Source organism: Rhinatrema bivittatum, chromosome 1 (assembly GCF_901001135.1).
Source record: "Rhinatrema bivittatum chromosome 1, aRhiBiv1.1, whole genome shotgun sequence".
Lineage (NCBI taxonomy): Eukaryota > Metazoa > Chordata > Amphibia > Gymnophiona > Rhinatrematidae > Rhinatrema > Rhinatrema bivittatum.
In genome coordinates, this window is record NC_042615.1 from 291,609,354 (window position 1) to 291,627,421 (window position 18,068).

Here is an 18,068-nt window from a genome sequence, read left to right on the forward strand (position 1 = left end):
CAGTTTTTACACCTTAAATGTGATGGTGGGTGTTTAAAATAATTTATAATCCTCTTTCCTATTTTTGATTTTATGTGAAGGGCCTTAAACCCACATGAAAAGCTTTTAGCACCTTTTGCTAGGTGCAGCGACACACCGTTCCGGCTCTTTCCTAGACCTCCAATAAAAGCGCCATTATACAGTGCTGCCAGGGCTAGTGCTACAGCATATGCAAATAGATGACGTGAGGCATTACGTTCTGCTGCTTGTGGCAGGAGAAAATCTGCAAAATCTTTAGAAAAATGAGAATGATTTTAGCATTTTGTACTCCCAGTGTTTCCTTGAGACGTCTGAAACATCCACTGACAGTCTGCTTGCTTTTAATTAAGAAATAAAATGGGTCTCAGACAGCTATCATACGTCAGGGGGGTAATTTTAAGGCTGCCCGCATCAGTGCAAAATCTGCTGGTCATTTTTAGCCTCGGACTTTGCACTAATTTTCAACTTGAAAGTTACACGTGCACTTTCACTTTGAAAATTAATCTAGAACAACTGCTTGCACACGTTTATACCAGCTAATTTGTCTGGATAGATTTTTTGGGGGGAGGGGTGTTTCAGGAAAACTTCTATGCATCCTTTTGAAAATGCAAAAGCATGCGCATAAGTCCAAAACCCTCCCTGGACCTACACACAAGAATGTTTCTTAATACCGCAGGTAAAAGTAGGTGCCCACAGGCTTCTATGCATATCAGGTGCACAATTTTCAGAAAGCTGAGTTCTGTGAGCAAATTTCTATTCCCCCCCTTGCAGATGGCTGTTAAAATTACTTCCTAGAAGGTTAATTTTCAGAGGCTTAGTGGGGATCTACATGGGTAAAAGCGGGATTGATACCTGTGCAATAGCTGAATATGTCTAAGAGAATTGTCGTCTGTCTAAAAGCACATGCACAGTTTCACAACATCTGCACTATTAGCTGCAGCAAAAATAAATAAGTAAAAGCATTCTGAGGAGCATAATTTGGTCAGGGGAGAAAACTGTATATGTGCGTACAGCGTACTTTACAACCTTATTGAGATGACTGGAAGTACACGCATTCTCTTTACCCAGATAACAACCAAATCTTCAAATTATGTGGGCACTTTCTATTTGCATATAGGTTAGTTTGTGCAGGCTGAAAAGTGCATTAGCACTGTTTTTTGTTAGGGACCTTAATGAAATTATACCCTTTTGCTGGTGAAGACAGCTGATTTACCGAGGCTTTCATCACCAGGGTCTGTGGTCGAAGCAAAGAATGAGTGAAAGCCATGTGGTTGAATCATGGTGAATTGGTGGCACTGGAGGAGGGAGGTAGGACTGGTGAAGTCCCATGTCCGATATGCCCCCCGGGGAGTTTCCGTTTCAGTATTGGCTTGCAGACCTCTGTAATGATAATGATGGATAGTACCTCTGTGTTACATATGTTTTAGCACGCTGCCGGAAATGCTGCACTAGCATGACCTGTCTGACCCACTCTAATTTTTTCCCTACATTTTCTTCCTCAGATTCTGGTTGATAGATTGTCGACAGATCCAGGAGTCTGTTACTTTTGCCAGCCAAGTATACAGGGAGATCATTTGTGTGCCCTACATGGCCAAATTCGTCGTCTTTGCCAAATCCCATGACCCCATTGAAGCCCGGTTGCGATGCTTCTGCATGACAGACGATAAGGTGGACAAGACGCTAGAGCAACAGGAAAACTTTGCTGAAGTTGCCAGGAGCAGGGATGTTGAGGTACGATACGCGCCATGCTGACGTGGACAACAAAATGAGGTGTCTGTATATTTAAAATCAAATCAAGTAGCATCTGAAAACTGCAGTTGCTGCCCCCTCTCTGGAAATGCATGGAAATAAAAGTTAACAAATAAAAATCAAAAATACATATTGTGATATTTTTTACTGGACCAACTTAGTACATTTCTTGACTAGCTTTCAGGAAGTAGTACTCCCTTCCTCAGGACTGACACGGCAGCCACAGTGAACATATGTCAATGTTTCCTTACCTTTTCAAGCCCAAGGCAAACCTACAGTAACCAAAATGTTCTGTGCCACAACAACCTCCACTGAGCGGCAGTGGAGTTGGGGAAGCATTATCAGCCCCACCGGTCTCTCTTCCAAATTTTACAACAAAGGGGCAGATGCAATACAGTGGGCTCACATGAGCGCACTGTTTAACCCGCTGTCGGACGCGGGTTAAATAGGAGCTAATCCACCCCCTAATGCAATAGGGGGATTAGCGCCTATTTAACGTGCGTCTGACGCGGAGTGAATGGGATAGCGCTCATCACATGCAAATGCAAGTGAATGAGGCTATTACTCATTCACTCCAAACGCAAAAAGATAAATGTGCGTCTCAGACACACATTTATCGCTCAGATATTAACGCCTGCCTGGCAGACAGGCAGGTTATGAAAACCGAGGCCGAGTTTTCCGGCATCAGTCTTCATAACCAGCAGCCACGGAGGGTCGCGTTAGCAAGGAGGCGCTAAGGTCGCACAAGCGACCCTAGCGGCTCCTTCCTAGCATGACCCCCTAATTTACATATTGCATGGCGCCTCCCTTGCAGGCGCCATGTGTGCGTTAAGAAAGCGGGCGCTGAAAAGTCAGCACCCACTTTCCGCGAAGATTATTGCATCGGCCCCAAAGGGAGAGAGGGGGTGGAGATACACATGAACTCATCACAATGGGCCAGTTCCCTCTCTACACCAGTGCATCAGAACGGGGAAGTTAGTATATGGTGCGAGCAACCGGCTCATTTAGTTTCCTTGGCTGCCTCATGTGGCTGCCAGAATTTGCTCCCAACACTCAGAATGAATCACATCCAGTGCTCAGTGCACAATCTCTCCCCAACTAACTCAGCCTGGGGATAAGAAGGAGCCTAGAAGGGCTCAAAGGAGGAACTCAGGAGGGGGAAGATGAGAAGGTGCTGTGTGAGCTGGGGTATCTGCCCTGCCTGCTGCCCATTAATTACCACATTCCAGGGCCTGTGCTGTATCTAGGAAGAAGAGACATACATGATTACACGTTCTCCTATAGGTTTAAGAGCCACAAGGAACAGAATCCAGGAGCTGGTCTGGATCTAAGCATCAGGCAGTGGGGACTTATCTGTGCACACCTGATCAGGCCAGAAGTCACACTGATTGGGAAACACTGCTATATGTTATGTTATGTATACCCCTTCCTCAAACAGAAATTTGACCCGAAGTGATGATTGGATCGGATGATATAAACATGATCTCTCAAGTCTGCCAGTACAATTTAAAGCTGCAACTAAAAACAAAAATTAATAGTATCCCTGGGAGAGAGTGACAAGAAATAGCTGTACTTCATGGGATCTGCCAGGTACTTATGACTTGGATTGGCCACTGTCAGAGACAGGACACTGGGCTCAATGGACCTTGGTCTGACCCAGTATGGCAATTCTTATTTTCTTATGTATTAGCTGCCTGCCTGCTTTATTTAGATATTAATTTGATAGCTGAACACACACTACTCTGTAAATATCCGTGGCACATCTGACCTCCGGCGGATATAAGTCAAATCAAAGATGTCTATGGAAAATTAATTTCAGAAATGAAATAAATATATCCACAAAGTCAAGTGGCTACAACATTCAGAAGATAGTTAATCATAATACAATATTGTTGTATTAATAACTTCAGTCTTTCAAGCAATTTTAAAGCTCTTATGCTGTTTTAAGCCATTAGTATCTTTTGGCTGACAAACCTTCTCAAAAGTGTGGGGTGGCAGCCTATTTGCCCAAGCCCTAGTGCCATATTGATGCGGGAGGTCTGGATAAGGTTACCACAAAACTGTATATCAGTCGGGAGAGGATGAGATAGTCTCATTTTTATTCACTGACTTGCAATTCCAGTCTCAGAAGAAACAGAAATTGCAATAGATGGATAAAAAAAGGATTGTCTGAGTCTCTACCTACTAACAGAGAACTGCAGTGTAACCCAGACATGTAATTAAATTTATCTTGGAGCTCGTAGAGAGGAAGGGTTTTCCTCAACTCTTCCCTCTCCCACCCCACCCCTAATGCCCAATCTTCTGCAAGCCTAGATACTGCCCTGACAATCTTGTAAGCAGGGCTTCCCCAAAGTTGCTTTGGGAACCCTCAGTCAGTCAAGTTAGTCTTCAGGATCGCCATGAGATACATCTGCATAAACTTGGAGGCTCAGTATTTGCAAATTTATTTCATGCATCCTCATTGTGGATATTCTGAAGACCTGACTGGCTGTTGGAATCCCCGGGACAGGTTTTGCAAGCTCCGCTATAAGGGACACAAGCCATGGCTCTATTCAGATCCCGGTATGTACGTGCACCCATTTGTCATCAAGTGAGAATTGCTCCTTACTTCCGTCTCCCAGGAAAGTCCCCTTTTCTGCAGAGTTCCCATTTCCAGCTGACGTGGGCTGTTAATGCCTGAGCATCAAACCTGGATGCCCTACATGGCAGTACATAGCATTACCGCCGGCCACTAGTGCAGCCTAAAACTCCTTCCATAGAAACGGCCAGCCAGGGCCTGAACCACCAAGTATTTTTCCCAACCATCAGGCTCGTGGTCTTGAGAGCAGGGGTGGCCAACTCTAGTCCTCAAGAGCTGCAAGCAGACCTGGTTTTCAGGGTATCCACAATGAATATGCCCAAGACAGATTTGAATACAATGGAGGCAGTGCATGCAAATCCCCCTCATGCATATTCATTGTGGATACCCTGAAAACCCGGCCTATTTGTGGCTCTTGAGGTCTGGAGTTGGTCACACCTGGTCCAGAGGAAGAATTCTGGCCCTGGGTTTCACTTAGAAGATAAACCATCTCTTTTTTTTTTCTGAGAACTCTTAAAATATATTTGTTTGAGATTTTTTTTGACAAAGAAAATATGTAGATTGCAAGCTAAAGGTTGTATACCAGAGATATTTCTCAGAAAATTCCAGATTGTCATGCAAGAGAACAGAAGCACTGTTTTCCTTTTTCTCTTCATATTAGCAGCTTAAGAAAATGACAGCAAAAATAAATCCATAAAGAGATGTTTATTATTATTTTTAATTTATCATAGGTGCTGGAAGGAAAACCCATCTATGTAGATTGCTTTGGCAATCTGGTACCATTAACCAAGAGTGGTCAGCATCACATATTCAGTTTTTTTGCCTTCAAAGAAAACAGGCTCCCACTGTTTGTCAAGGTAATGTTGTCACTTGCAGTGTTTTCTTTCCCTTTTGTTTTGTTTTTTTTGGTAGAGATGGGGGTGGGCTCATGAATTTCCTCCTGCTTCTAGAGCTTCCAGCTGGGTTGGAACAGGGGCACCACAAAACTGCATTCACAACTATCTGGGGATTTTTCCACCCTATTTTCTATCCCCTCCCAAGCCACCTGACCCAACCATTGCAGTGGCAGTCGTTGACCGGGGACATGCACCGGGACTCCTTTTGGAATCCATGGGCCCTGAATCCAGCCACTTGACATCAGCATTGCCTGGTGACTGTGACTTCCTCCATGGCAATCTCTAGCTCCCGCTGACCTGGGGAGCAAAAGACCTGACCCAGAAATCGAATTCAAGTCCTCCATATTGAATTGCCAGTGAGCCACTGGGCCAGACCATTTGCTGTATTTTCTGAGGGTTCACAACATTGCAAGATTGTTTTTTCTAGTTTCAAAACTCGTCAAAAATCAGGAAAAAAAAAGAAATGTCTGTTGGCCGGAAAACAAATTGGATTTTCAGAAGGTGTTTGACAAAGTCCCACATGAGAGGCTTCTAGGGGATGTGATGTCCTTTTATGGATTGCAAGTTGCTTAAAAGACAGAAAACAGAGAGTAGGATTAAATGGTCTGTTTTCACAGTGGAAAAAGTAAACAGTGGAGTGCCTCAGGGATCTGTACTTGGCCTGTGCTTTTTAATATATATATAAATGATCTGGAAAGGGGTACAACGAGTGAGGTGATCAAATTTGCGGATGATACAAAATTATGCAGAGTAGTTAAATCTCAAGCGGATTGTGATAAATTGCAGGAGGATCTTGTGAGACTGGAAGATTGGGCTTCCAAATGGCAGATGAAATTGAATGTGGAAAACTGCAAAGTGAAGCATATAGGGAAAAATAACCCATGCTGTAGTTACACAATGTTAGGTTCTATCTTAGGAGTTACCACCCAGGAAAGAGATGCCTAGATCTCTTTCCTGGGTGGTAAGGCATCTCTTTCCTGGGTGGTAAGAAATCATCGGCTCAGTGTGCTGTGGCAATCAAAAAAGCAAACAGAATATTAGAAATTATTCAGAAGGGAATGGAAAATAAAATGAAGGATGTCCTAATGCTTGTGTATCTCTCCATGGTGAGACCACACCTTGAATGCTGTGTGCAGTTCTGGTCACTGCATCTCAAAAAGGAAATAGTTATACTGGAGAAAGTGCAGAGAAGGGCGACCAAAATGATAAAGGGGCATGGAACAGCTGCCCTTTGAGGAAAGGCTAAAGAAGTTAGGGCTGTTCAGCTTAGAGAAGAGACAACTGAGAGGGGTATGATAGACGTCTACAAAATCATGAAATGACTTGAACAAGTTAATGTAAGTCAGTTATTTACTCTCTCAGATAATAGAAGGACTAGGGGGCACTCCATGAAGTTACAAGTAGCTCATTTAAAACAAATCGAGGAAAATTCTTTTTCACTCAGTGCATAGTTAAGCTCTGGAATTCATTGCCAGAGGATGAGGTTACAGCAGTTATTGTAACTGGGTTTAAAAAAAGGTTTGGATAAGTTCCTAGAGGATAAATCCATAAACTGCTATGACAGTAATTAATAGGTAATAGTAGCTTGTGATCTATCTAATGTTTGGATACTTGCCAGGTGCTTGTGACTTGGATTGGCCACTGTTAGAAACAGGATACTGGGCTTGATGGACTTTTGGTCTGACCCAGTATGGCATATCTTATGTTCTTATGTTATGTTGAATATGAAAGGAAGACAAAAAACAAGCTTTATATGCTGTCTCTTGAATAAAGATATATTAAAAAAAAAATAGAGGAACATGCTTTAACTAGCCATATGTTGGCTTGAGATCTGCAGTTATATAATGACACTGTGGACAAAAAGACAGGATGTAGAAACTTAGGAAAAAACAAAAAATCTTATGAGTTTCCTTGCCAAAATTCAGCCATAATCTTTTTATGAAAGTTGTTATACAGTGCCTTCCAGTAAATTGTAAAGGATGTGCACAAGACTTGTGAGGCTGTGCAAGAATGTCACCTTTGTCTCTAGGTCCTCTAAGAAACTTGCCACTCACAACTTTCTAGCGAATCTAAGATCATGCTGGAGAGCACTCACGTTATCCCACTCTTCCTTCTTCTTAATCACACTGATAATTTATGAGCAATTTTACTTCTCTGCTGCCCAGCCCCCTCTTGTTTCTTTCTGCCATGGACAGTTTGGTAAAATATATTGAAGATTACTTGAATGCATTATCGTCTACAGTGGCAGATGAAAACGTAAATTCGCAAGTAGGTTTGCAAATGCACAGGGCATTTTCGGTGAGGATTTCTTGTAGTATGAGTTGATCTCCGGCTGTGCAAGTAGCAGGTACAGAATCCCAGGATGCTGAAGATCAGAGCCAGCCTTTCAGACTGTGTCACTCTTACGTGTCACCAGCAGAGGTCCCAAGCACACCAGACATAAACAGTGGAACAGACGTTCATATGAGGCGGGACCAGGACTCTAAATATAATTTTCGAAATAATACTAACCCCTTCTATACGTGTGGGTGGATTTCTGGAGAGATTTTGTAAGACAAAACTGTGACTACTTGTTACTAATTGCAACTGTTATTTTGCTACAGTTTTGTAATCTCAGGAAAGTAAAAGCCATCCTGGTAGGCAGATTTTACAGCTCTATTCATGAAAACTTAATCTCCCTAAACAGCTTTAATGAATGCCTCTGAATATTCTTTCTCAATGGGTGAAATATGGATTAAGGCTCTTTATCGTCGTTAGGTACGGGACACCACTCAGGAACCTTGTGGGCGGCTGTCTTTTATGAAAGAGCCAAAATCTACACGAGGCCTGGTGCATCACGCCATTTGCAACCTAAATATCATGTTGCCAGTTTACACAAAGGTAATATACTGCAGCGTTGCAGCTTGTCAAATGAATCTTTGTCTTCCTCTGATAGATTCTTTCCATTGCAGTTGCTATTTGCTAAATCATTTGCAATGGGAAAAACAATGTACTTACTGTACTGGTAAATGCTGAGATTGGAGAGGGGCTGGAGAAGTGACTCAGGGCTTGAAGAGTGCAATGATAGGAAGTGGCTCTCAGGAACATGGTGTTCTGCCTAGAATTCTCATTTTTCAGACTTCTTATGTTGTATCTCACCCTTCTTAGTTCTGATTGCAGTACTAGAGAATGGTGAGCTAAGAGAGAGAGAGATGCTCAGTTATTATGCATCCTTATAACCAGGCCTGGACTTGTCCATAGGCACACTAGGCCTTTGCCTAGGGTAGCAAAATCTGAAAGTAGCAGGCTGACGGAGGTTTTGCTGCTTTTCAGCTGTGCTGAATCTCATTCAGCAGAAAACAACCCTCTGATTCCTGACCCTGTCCTTCCCTTCCTAGGTAGCATGCAGGGGGGGTAAACCTGGAGCAGGCATAGCGGACCAGAGAAGAGCTACTGTATTCCCCCCCCCCCCCCCCGTGCATCCCCTCCCCTCCTGTCATTCAGGGACAAAAGGGGGAGGTGGTGAGCCCTAGAGATGACAGAGCAAAGGCGGATCATTTGAGGGAGCTTAGGAGGTGAGGGACTTGGCTGGGGGCGAGTCTATGTGTGTGAGAGAAAGAGAGAGAGGAACGGGGAAGAGGGGCAGTGTAGTGTATGTGTGAGAGATAAGGGATTGAGGCTGGGAGTGTGTGTGTTTATGATTGGGTGGGAGGTTAGGGAAGTGAAGCAAGGGGGGAGCAGGAATGGAGCACAGTAGGGACACCCTTCCTTCTCTGCAATTCAGACCCTCCCCCTTTGATCTCAGATTCTATCCCCCAGGTCCTGGAGCCTTTCTTTACTTCCTGATTCTGGAACTCCTCCAACCTCTGATCCTAGATCCTACCCCCTCTGATCCCCCTCTTACTCCCTCCTCCTCCCTTCCATCACATATCTTCCCCATCCCAGACTCCTGATCTACTCTCTATTATGCCCTCCTCCTTCTCAATCTTCTCCATTTCTTGTCATCCCCTGCCCCCCCCCTAGTCCTCTCAACTTCTCCTCATCCCTTTTCCAGCCCTTCTCCCTCTCCTCCCCCAATCTCCAATCATTCCTTTCCTTTCTTCATCCCTGGTCCCCCCCACGCTCTCCTCCTCTCCCCATCCCAGTGATCTCAAGAATCACTTGAGATTGCCTTTCCCTCACTCAGTAAAAGGAGCATTAAATTATACAGACAATAGCTAGTTTGGAAAACGACTTTATTTTTGTAATGTAAAATAAAAATGTTAGTCAGTGTGATTCAGAATTTTCTAAGTCCTGCTGCAGAATCTGTGAGGCTGTACCTTAGACCTTTGGATCCCTGCTGTCTAAACTTAGGGTGGGGGTTGAAATAGCAGCAATGATGCCTAGAGATGCCACTGTTTGTAACCTATAAATCACACAGGGCAAAAAGAAGATTTTATTGTTTGAAGGGTAATGTCCTTTAGCTAGAATGTCAGTATGAATGTCCAGTCTCTTGAATGGGCTCACACAGTACTGTTACTGGCCACTGTAGCACTATTGTCTGCTATCCTTGAGCCTACTGGCTTTTGCATTTCAGCTATTTGCCCTTGCATCTGTCTACCTAGCCCTCTGAAAACCGTTTGATTGCACCTTTGATGCACTTGAAGCTATTTCCTTGTCCGCTGAACATGCTGAACGAACTGCTGCCCTTGTCCTGTTCTTTCTGTTTTTCTAAACATTCGATGCTCTCTGGCTTCTCTCTCTTTTTTTTTTTTTTTTCTCCCTTTGCATGATACCCTGGGGCTGAAAGGAATCAGAGTCAGATCAAGAGCACGACGATGAGGTAATTCTGCTCTGCTAATACCACTTACTCATGAGCCTGCTGCTGCTCACTTCTCTTCACACGCAGTCAGGCTGACCTTCAGATTTCTCTGTGTTAAAATAGGCCACGTGCTAACCACTACTCCAGTGTGTCCACAGCAAACGCAAACAATAAGAGCATGTCCAGAAAAGCAAACAGCAGATAGGGTGCTGCGGGAAACACTGAAATGTAATTTCTTAGTTATGTATTTACCAATAGGAAATGACATTTTTTTTTTTGCTCCATATGAATTATGTGCATGCTACATTCTCAGCATGTGCCAATTAAAGGCAACAATTATGGGCAGCAGTTGTGTATTTTCTCCCTCAGTATTATCTGGTTCTTTGTTCCTTGAGCACTGCGTTGCACGAGGAAATTGGTGAACAGCAGAACCTACCTGTAATGCCCATGTATTGGTTACCTAGGAGTCTGTTATATCTTTTTATTGTTCTTTTTATGAGGGTAAAAAAAAAGTAAAATGGGAGATATTCACTGGGGGGAAAAAATCCTATCTTATTTTAGGAACAGCGCCATTTATTCCATAAAAGCTTTTGTGGACTTGTTTTTACTGTTCTTACACACTCATTAGTTTCTTGAGGGTGGTCACTGGAAAAAAGCAGACTTCTTCAAAATAGATTTGTGAAATCATTTTTCAGGAAACATTCAGAAAAATCTGAAGTTGATTTTGTCCAATCATTGGATTTACATTTTGGAATTCCAGAAAATCCGAAGTTTTCTGATCTACTTTGGATTTTTCAGATTTCTTTCTAATTTTATCCAAATCCGCCAAGAAACACTTTATGGATTTCCATAGCGGATCTGGACAAAAACTGTAAATTCCATTGAACTCAAACCAACTTCAAATGTGCCCAGATCCAACTTGAATGTGAATTGTTTGCACATCCACAGGTTGCGTCCCCTGGGCCTTGAACATGGTTTGTGTTTGAAAAACGTAATCCACTTCAGCTGATTCAACTGCAAGGAGGAGGGAGTGGCATTTAACCCATAATAATGAAAAATTATTTTGTTGATCCATATTTATTATGCACAGGTTCTACTTAGGTTATAAAACCCATGTATGAGGGGGGGGGGGTTGATTTTCAAACTGTCCAAATCGGGATACAATCCTGTAGAGGCACACAATTTGATTTCATAGTTTTAAATATTAAGCTTTGTTTCATATATATACAGTATATACTGTATATGCACGCATGCATACATAATACAAACAATATTGTTCTGGATCATTTATTTAAAAGATTTTGTTTGACCAGCATGATGACAGTGCACTAATGGTAAACCTGCATTTTGGGGGTGCTTCTCAAACAGCCCACAGAGCTGAAAAGTCCACAGGTACTTTTTACCCAAAGACCTCGTGGCTGGTTATTTCAAAATGTGCCTGCGGGACCTGGGCTACGAAAAGAGCCCACAGGCTTTGCACCTGCCTTCCGTGCTGGCAAAACTTTCATGTGGCAGATCGCTCACATTGTTTCAGTCACCCACCCTCACCCTGGCCCTGGGAGTGCCTCACTCCTGTCCCACTGTGGAAGCCCGCACCTACCTTTTAGCCAGGCAGAAGAGGGGAGTTTACCCGAGTGAATCACTATCTTGCTTCACTCATCCCCCATTCTATTTTGCTACCCCACCAATGCAAAAACCTGAAGCCAGGTTTATTTGTAGGACAGTACAAGTGTCTTCTGCCCATTGGATTTGTCTGTGAAAAGGTTTCCTCCCCCTTTAAAAAAAAAAAAAAAAAAGCAGCTGGTCTCATTAAAATGTTTATGAAACTGGTTAATGAGAGCAAAATGTGTTATTGATTTGTGTGCTATAAGAAGACTCACTGCATATATCCTAAAAGGCTGTACTCCACCCCAAGTTACGGATACACTGCATACCTGTTACCGGATACCCTTCATAACCCGACTATATGGCAGGGTTGAGTTCATGTTTCTGTTGCTTTTAGCTGTATGCTAACCATACATGCCACTGAGAAGCATTTATCTGGGATTAGGCTAGATTCAAATGAAGTACCCTCAAGGCTGGACACTCAGATCTCAGAGCTTCCAAATTTATCTCCATGTCCTGGCTTATAAAAACTCCCACTGTCAAGCACTGCACAAATATATATATACCAAAGACTTTTTTTTTAATCATAAAAAGAGAACAATATGAGCATTTTGAAGGTGGGGCACTCAGTCAGATTAGTGTTGCCTTTTTTAAAAAGAAATTTTACCAAGTGTAAGAAAATTCAATAGAAACTTCAACTGCAAGCTTGTATTTGTGGCTGAACTGCATCATTTTTCAAAGTGAACTACTAATTTCCAGGTGCAGACGTTCTGGTGTCAGAGGTGGGCCTGCAGAAAACTTATTGCTTTTATTGCACCATTGTAAGAATTATGAGCACCTAGTGGGTAAAAAACATGAATAAATAAATGTTATCCAGAGATGACAATGGGCATGAGTTTTCAAGACCCCACATATTCAGATAGAAGCAGAAGCAGTAAGAGGAAAATAAAGCATAATGGGATAAATAATAAGTAAAGTTGGAGTGTAGGGTAGAGGACATTGGTTACGAACTTGAGCAATTAACCGTGCCCTTAGTGTTGAGATGCAGGGTATGGCTGGTCTGCAGACCTTCATGGTGAATAGCATGAGGCTGAAATGCATGTCCTCTGTAAAACACAGGCTTTGTTGGTAACAATTTATTCATATGTATTCTTTCTTGTAGGCCGATGTGATGTCAGAAAAACGTAAGACTCTCCTTATTATTCAGCTTGTATGGAATTCAGCTAAGTATAGAGATGAGCATGAGAGAGACTGCAAGCTAAATGCCATCATTTCTTAAGACTACTAACAGTCATAGTATAATATAATGATAAATGCCAATAATAAAAATATGCATACTTACAGTGACCGCACTGTTTCAGTTGAGTAATTTGCAGCTAAACCTGTCAGCTAATTGTGGTTCTAAAAATGCTTAGACTAGTCACCCCTCTCACTTTCCTTGGCACCCCCAATGTTCCTGCTCTACGCTGTTGTGCTTGTTTAGATGCCCATTCCACATTTCTGTTTTCTCTCTCTTTGTTGACATAACCTTTGCCATCCCATTTTTATCCAAAAAAGGGTCAGTATCGCTTTTGAAGAACCGCACCCGTAAATTGTCTGTCTAGCGGATTATTGATCTGCTCGCATTAGACGCGTATTTCCAAAAGGGATACTGTCCACAATGTCTAAGTGCCCTGCCATCATTACCATGGTGAAGTCTGAATATGCCTACATGTAGCAGATTTCCAGTAGAGTCAATTGCATTCTATCACTTAGTAGAAAATGTATTTGTAGGAATTATTTGAGTCGTAAACATTTAAACCTTTTCTTCCCCCCAAGCGAAATTTTCACACTTTTCAGTGACTTTCAGGACCCTTCATGAGCACTTTTCCCCATCACAGGTTTCTGCTTGAAGAAACTACAGTCTCTTTTCTTTAATTTTTTTATTTTTGCAAAAATATGCACTTTAGGTACATTGCAGACCACTAGAAAGTCTCAGATTTCTATGGGCACTCACTCGGAGGGAAAGTAGCGGAAAACTCCAGGGGATGTATACGGAGCTTCACAGAAATCTGCGACTTGTTAAGTCTTCTACCCTGGTGACAAAACAGCCTTGTAAGCATTGTGAACGTACCGTGGTATTTCCCGGATTTCACACAGCCCTCTGGGCTGAGCCTTCAGAGGTCTTCTCCTGTTCTGTGTCAGCTGAAAAAAAAACACTTGACAAATCAGGCCCTGTGACAGCAAAGGGCAGACATTGTTTCACGTTTGCCCAGCTGATACAAGCACTATGCCATAAAAATCAGTTGAAAGTCCAAGAACTTAATGCAGTGTTGTTTCTTCCACAATATAAACTGCAAGAAATTTTAACTACCATTAACCACATTCAGAGAGCATTTCAAAATATATTACAATTCTTTTTTTTTTAAATTTAATGCAGATTTGTATTATATAGTTTTGTTTCCCCCCCTAATCTGGTTTTGTAGTCATTTCTAAATTAGAGCCCCATTTACTAAGCATTTTCCCCATAGACACAGAATGGGAGAAAAGCCATAGTAAGACCAGGTCCTTAATTTGCTAGGTTTACAGTCAACTAGAAACAAAAAAAGAAATTTGTATCATAATGCCAGAGATCCTAGTTCCAAAGCCATTATTCTTAACTAGGATGTATTTTAATTTGGCAAAGGTGTTTTCTTTATGCCAATACTGGTTTAGTCTGGTAGTTTGGGGAAATGGATCATTTTTCACTCTAAACACGTCTTCAGAAAAATGGGACTTTAAGAAGCCAAATGCACCTACAGAATTGGACAAAATAATATGTTTTGCTTTTGAAAAAAGTATCTCTGAAATGGAAAATGCTTTAAAAAGCCTCACTATGTGCTGTGCTATATTCTATAGTATGCAGCACATTCCGTATTGAATTTTTTCCGCACTGTAATTAAATTAATTGATGAATTCCGAGTGGCTCATTTTCTGGTTGAACACCAGTTGCCATGAATTAGCATGAAGCAGTCGACTGCACAGTGCACTGTATATGAAATCCAACGTGATGAGAATATATTCCTTAGGCACATGCAGAGAATCCTTTTAGGTCAGCTCGCCTAAATTCCGCCCTGCACACGTTGTGCCAATTTTCAAAGCAAATTTACGCCCATAAGTTCACTTTGAGAATTGCCCGAAAGAAGACAATGCAAACTAACCCGCACGACATCACCCCTGCTGTCTGCAGCACGTAACCTGCAAGGGTTAATTTATCTGCCTACTTTCTTAAATCAAAAGTGTGCACATTAATTCCTGCACCACTGCCCCCTCGCTCCCCCCACCCCCACCCCTAGAATGACTATTTTTGGTGCGGAGAGAAGAATGGGGGAAATCTGGTTATGTGCATACATGGATGCACATGAACCTGTGTTTGAAAATTACCCCCGCCCATGGAAGGCACCTTCCAAAGCGATTCACCCGTGTAACCTGCTGTCCGAAAATACCCTGCCCTTATGGCACCTTAAATGTCTGTGCATTGGTTCTGCAGCTTCCCTGCTGTCAGCCACGTTGACAGGGAGGTGTTCATGGGGTGGTGTCTTTTGGTGGAGGGAGGAGAAGTAGGCGTATAGACAACATTTTCAGATCTGGGCATGTGCTTTTTTTTCATGACAGCTCCTGTCCACAGGGAAAGCAGATGCAAGTGACCAGAGCTGCTTTCTGCTAGTGGCATGTTTCAGAGTGGAAGTCTGCACATACTTCCCCTTTGAAAATTGGAGCAAAGACTGCAGGTAAAAAGAACCCATGGACCTTGTATCAGTGAGGTTCGTTAGAAACTGGCCCTTATAAATGCAAAAATTGTAACAAATTTAATTAGTATGTAAAAATGACTTGTTCTTTGGGGCCTGGATGTTTCAAAGTACCATTAGTTATTATTTTGCCAATGGGGAAAAAAATCTTTGCACCTGTTAATAAGGTGTAACAGTGCTGTCGTACAGTAAGCAGATCCTGTAATGTTCTAAGGAAATATTTCTTTCCAGGGAGGGTGGCAGAACAGCCTCCTTTTTAACATGCTGGAGACAAGGACATTATCTGAATTCAAGAAATCACGGGATGAACACAGGGGATCTCTGAGGGACTGATAGGAAATGTAAAGCCAAATAGCTCGTGTGGATAGGACAGTCTATATAGGCCATAAGGTCTTTTTTTTTTTTTTTGCCATCGTTTCTAATTGACCATTATTTCTCTGACAGTCCCCGCCAGTCTGGTGAACTGCTTTAAGATCTATTTTGCATTGAATGCTGCATATAACTAGTACTTTGTACTTGGAATTATAAAAAGGGATAAACTATGGAGCATGCATAGTTATATGCATGCTGCATATAACTAGTACTTTGTACTTGGAATTATAAAAAGGGATAAAAAAAATACTTCACCATGGTATGTTGCATAATGATTTCATGTAATCTTAATTTATTTATAACCATGCCTTTTAGTGCCTTGACATAAAGTTGCGTCCCCATTGTTTGCTACACCTTTGCTTTGCATGGAAATAACTTGGCTTGCATATGCTATACTGTGTGTGTGTGCGTGTGTGTGTGTGCGTGTTCAGTTTGAATGTCTCTGATTCTTTGGTTGCTGTACATTACATTTTTAATCTTTTAAATTCATCTTTACGTTGATTCACAATTAATTCTTAATTTTCTTTTCTTATTTTTCCCTTTCTTGTCTATTCATTATTTGTCCAGATAACGAGGATGGCTCCAAGGAAAGGACCATACCTCTTAAAAGCAAGAAATTGTGTCATTGTTTAGTTGTGAAATTCCTTTAGGTGAAATGCCGGTTTGCAGCTGATTTTTTATAGATTACTATGGAACTCCACACATGATTGTAAATCTTTTGATTTTGTTTATTAAGAGAAATACCCATACTACAGTTATTAGTTGTGGCTCTGAAAGTTTGCTACCACTGGCTTTCTCTTAGAGGAAATCAACCTCCAGTCAGTTTTAGTCTGTTGTAAAACTTTATTTTCTTTTTTTTTTTCCCCCCTTTGGACATTGATCTATAACATCTGAACAATCTTGAGATGCTTATCTGTGTGATTCCGCTATGTTCCCACTTTGTTTCTGTTTGTTGATTATTTATTACTGTTTCTGTTTGTTGAATATTTGTTCCTGTATCTGTTGATTGTTACGTCTTTATTTACTTGTTTCCCTGGGTATTTGGTTTGTTATTGCTTTGGTGTTGTATGTGTGAATGTGCTCAAGTGTGAAATCTAAGCAAGTTATTTCCTGCCCATTTTCCTTTCCAGTTTTATTTTCCTTTAGCTTTGCTTCGCTCTTGTGTCCCAAGACCCTCTGGATGCACCAGCCATTCCCAGCCCATTGTGTTGACTTCCTTTCTACTTCAAACAAAGACTCTTGTGTCGTTTCAGTCCTGATTACATTTTCCAATCTCTATTTTTGATTTCCATTTTACTTTAATGTTTTTCATTCACCTCAAAGATGATGAAGAGACAGAATCTACAGAAACATCTATCCTGAAAAGCCACTTGGTTAATGAAGACCCCATATTAGCAAGTCCTGATTTGCTTTCGGAAGTGACTGAGATGAAGCAAGAATTAATCAAAATGACTGCAATCTTGACCACTGATTCTACTGAGAAGACAAGACCCATCAAAGTGAAGGATCTTGTGAAAGGAGCAGAAGAAGAACCAGGAGAACCATTTGAAATTGTCGGAAGGGTGAAGGAGGACTTAGAAAAAGTCAATGAGATTCTGAGAAGTGGAACATATGCAAGAGAAGAGCCAGAGCCCAAGAGAATCCATTCGGATAAACCATGCATTGAAGAAGAAGAGTGGATTGTTGTAAGTGACGAGGAGGTTGAAGAAGCCAGACAGAGAACACTTTCGGAAGTCAGTGAACCTCTGTGTGTGGAAATTAGGATTGACAAAGGCCCAAAGGAGGAAGTGTCAAAAGACATGACAGGAATAGTGAACTACCTTTCAGAGGATCTGAATACCTATTTGCCACTTCATGAAGTTTCTAAGACATTCGAAGAAGATTTTATCCAAGAAAGATTTGAAGCTGTTGTTATCAGCAGGGGATCTGAAAAGAAACCACAAGACTCCAGTTTAACTGAGATACAGACTTTACAAGAACAGAGCAAAGCAGTTTTTGAAATTAAAAAACCTGTTAGAAGGAAATTAAAAGAGAGAGAACAACAAAAGGAAGAATGGTTTCAAGGCAATGAAGATCAAGCTAGTCTTACCAAGTTTAGTTCAGAAGAGTCATTAGATGAAGAATCACATTTAATTCTAGCACCTGCTTCAGATGTTTCTTCTGTGTCACCTGTCATAGAAGAGACTCCCATTGGCTCAATAAAAGAGAAAGTTAAGGCTCTTCAAAAGCGAGTAGAAGAGGAGCAAAAAATGTTTACCAAAAAACCTATTAAACACCAGGTAAAGGGATTCGTTGGTGAGGAG

General features: G+C 41.7%; 1 protein-coding gene across 1 annotated transcript in view; it reads left to right on the forward strand.

The window, feature by feature from the left end:
* Positions 1–18,068, forward strand: part of ANK2 (ankyrin 2) — a 573,506-nt gene that overhangs the window by 455,816 nt on the left and 99,622 nt on the right. Inside the window, 5 exon segments of the mRNA XM_029608082.1 lie at positions 1,521–1,749; positions 5,077–5,202; positions 7,999–8,121; positions 10,010–10,042; positions 12,789–12,810. Of these exon segments, the coding sequence (XP_029463942.1) occupies positions 1,521–1,749; positions 5,077–5,202; positions 7,999–8,121; positions 10,010–10,042; positions 12,789–12,810 (533 nt within the window).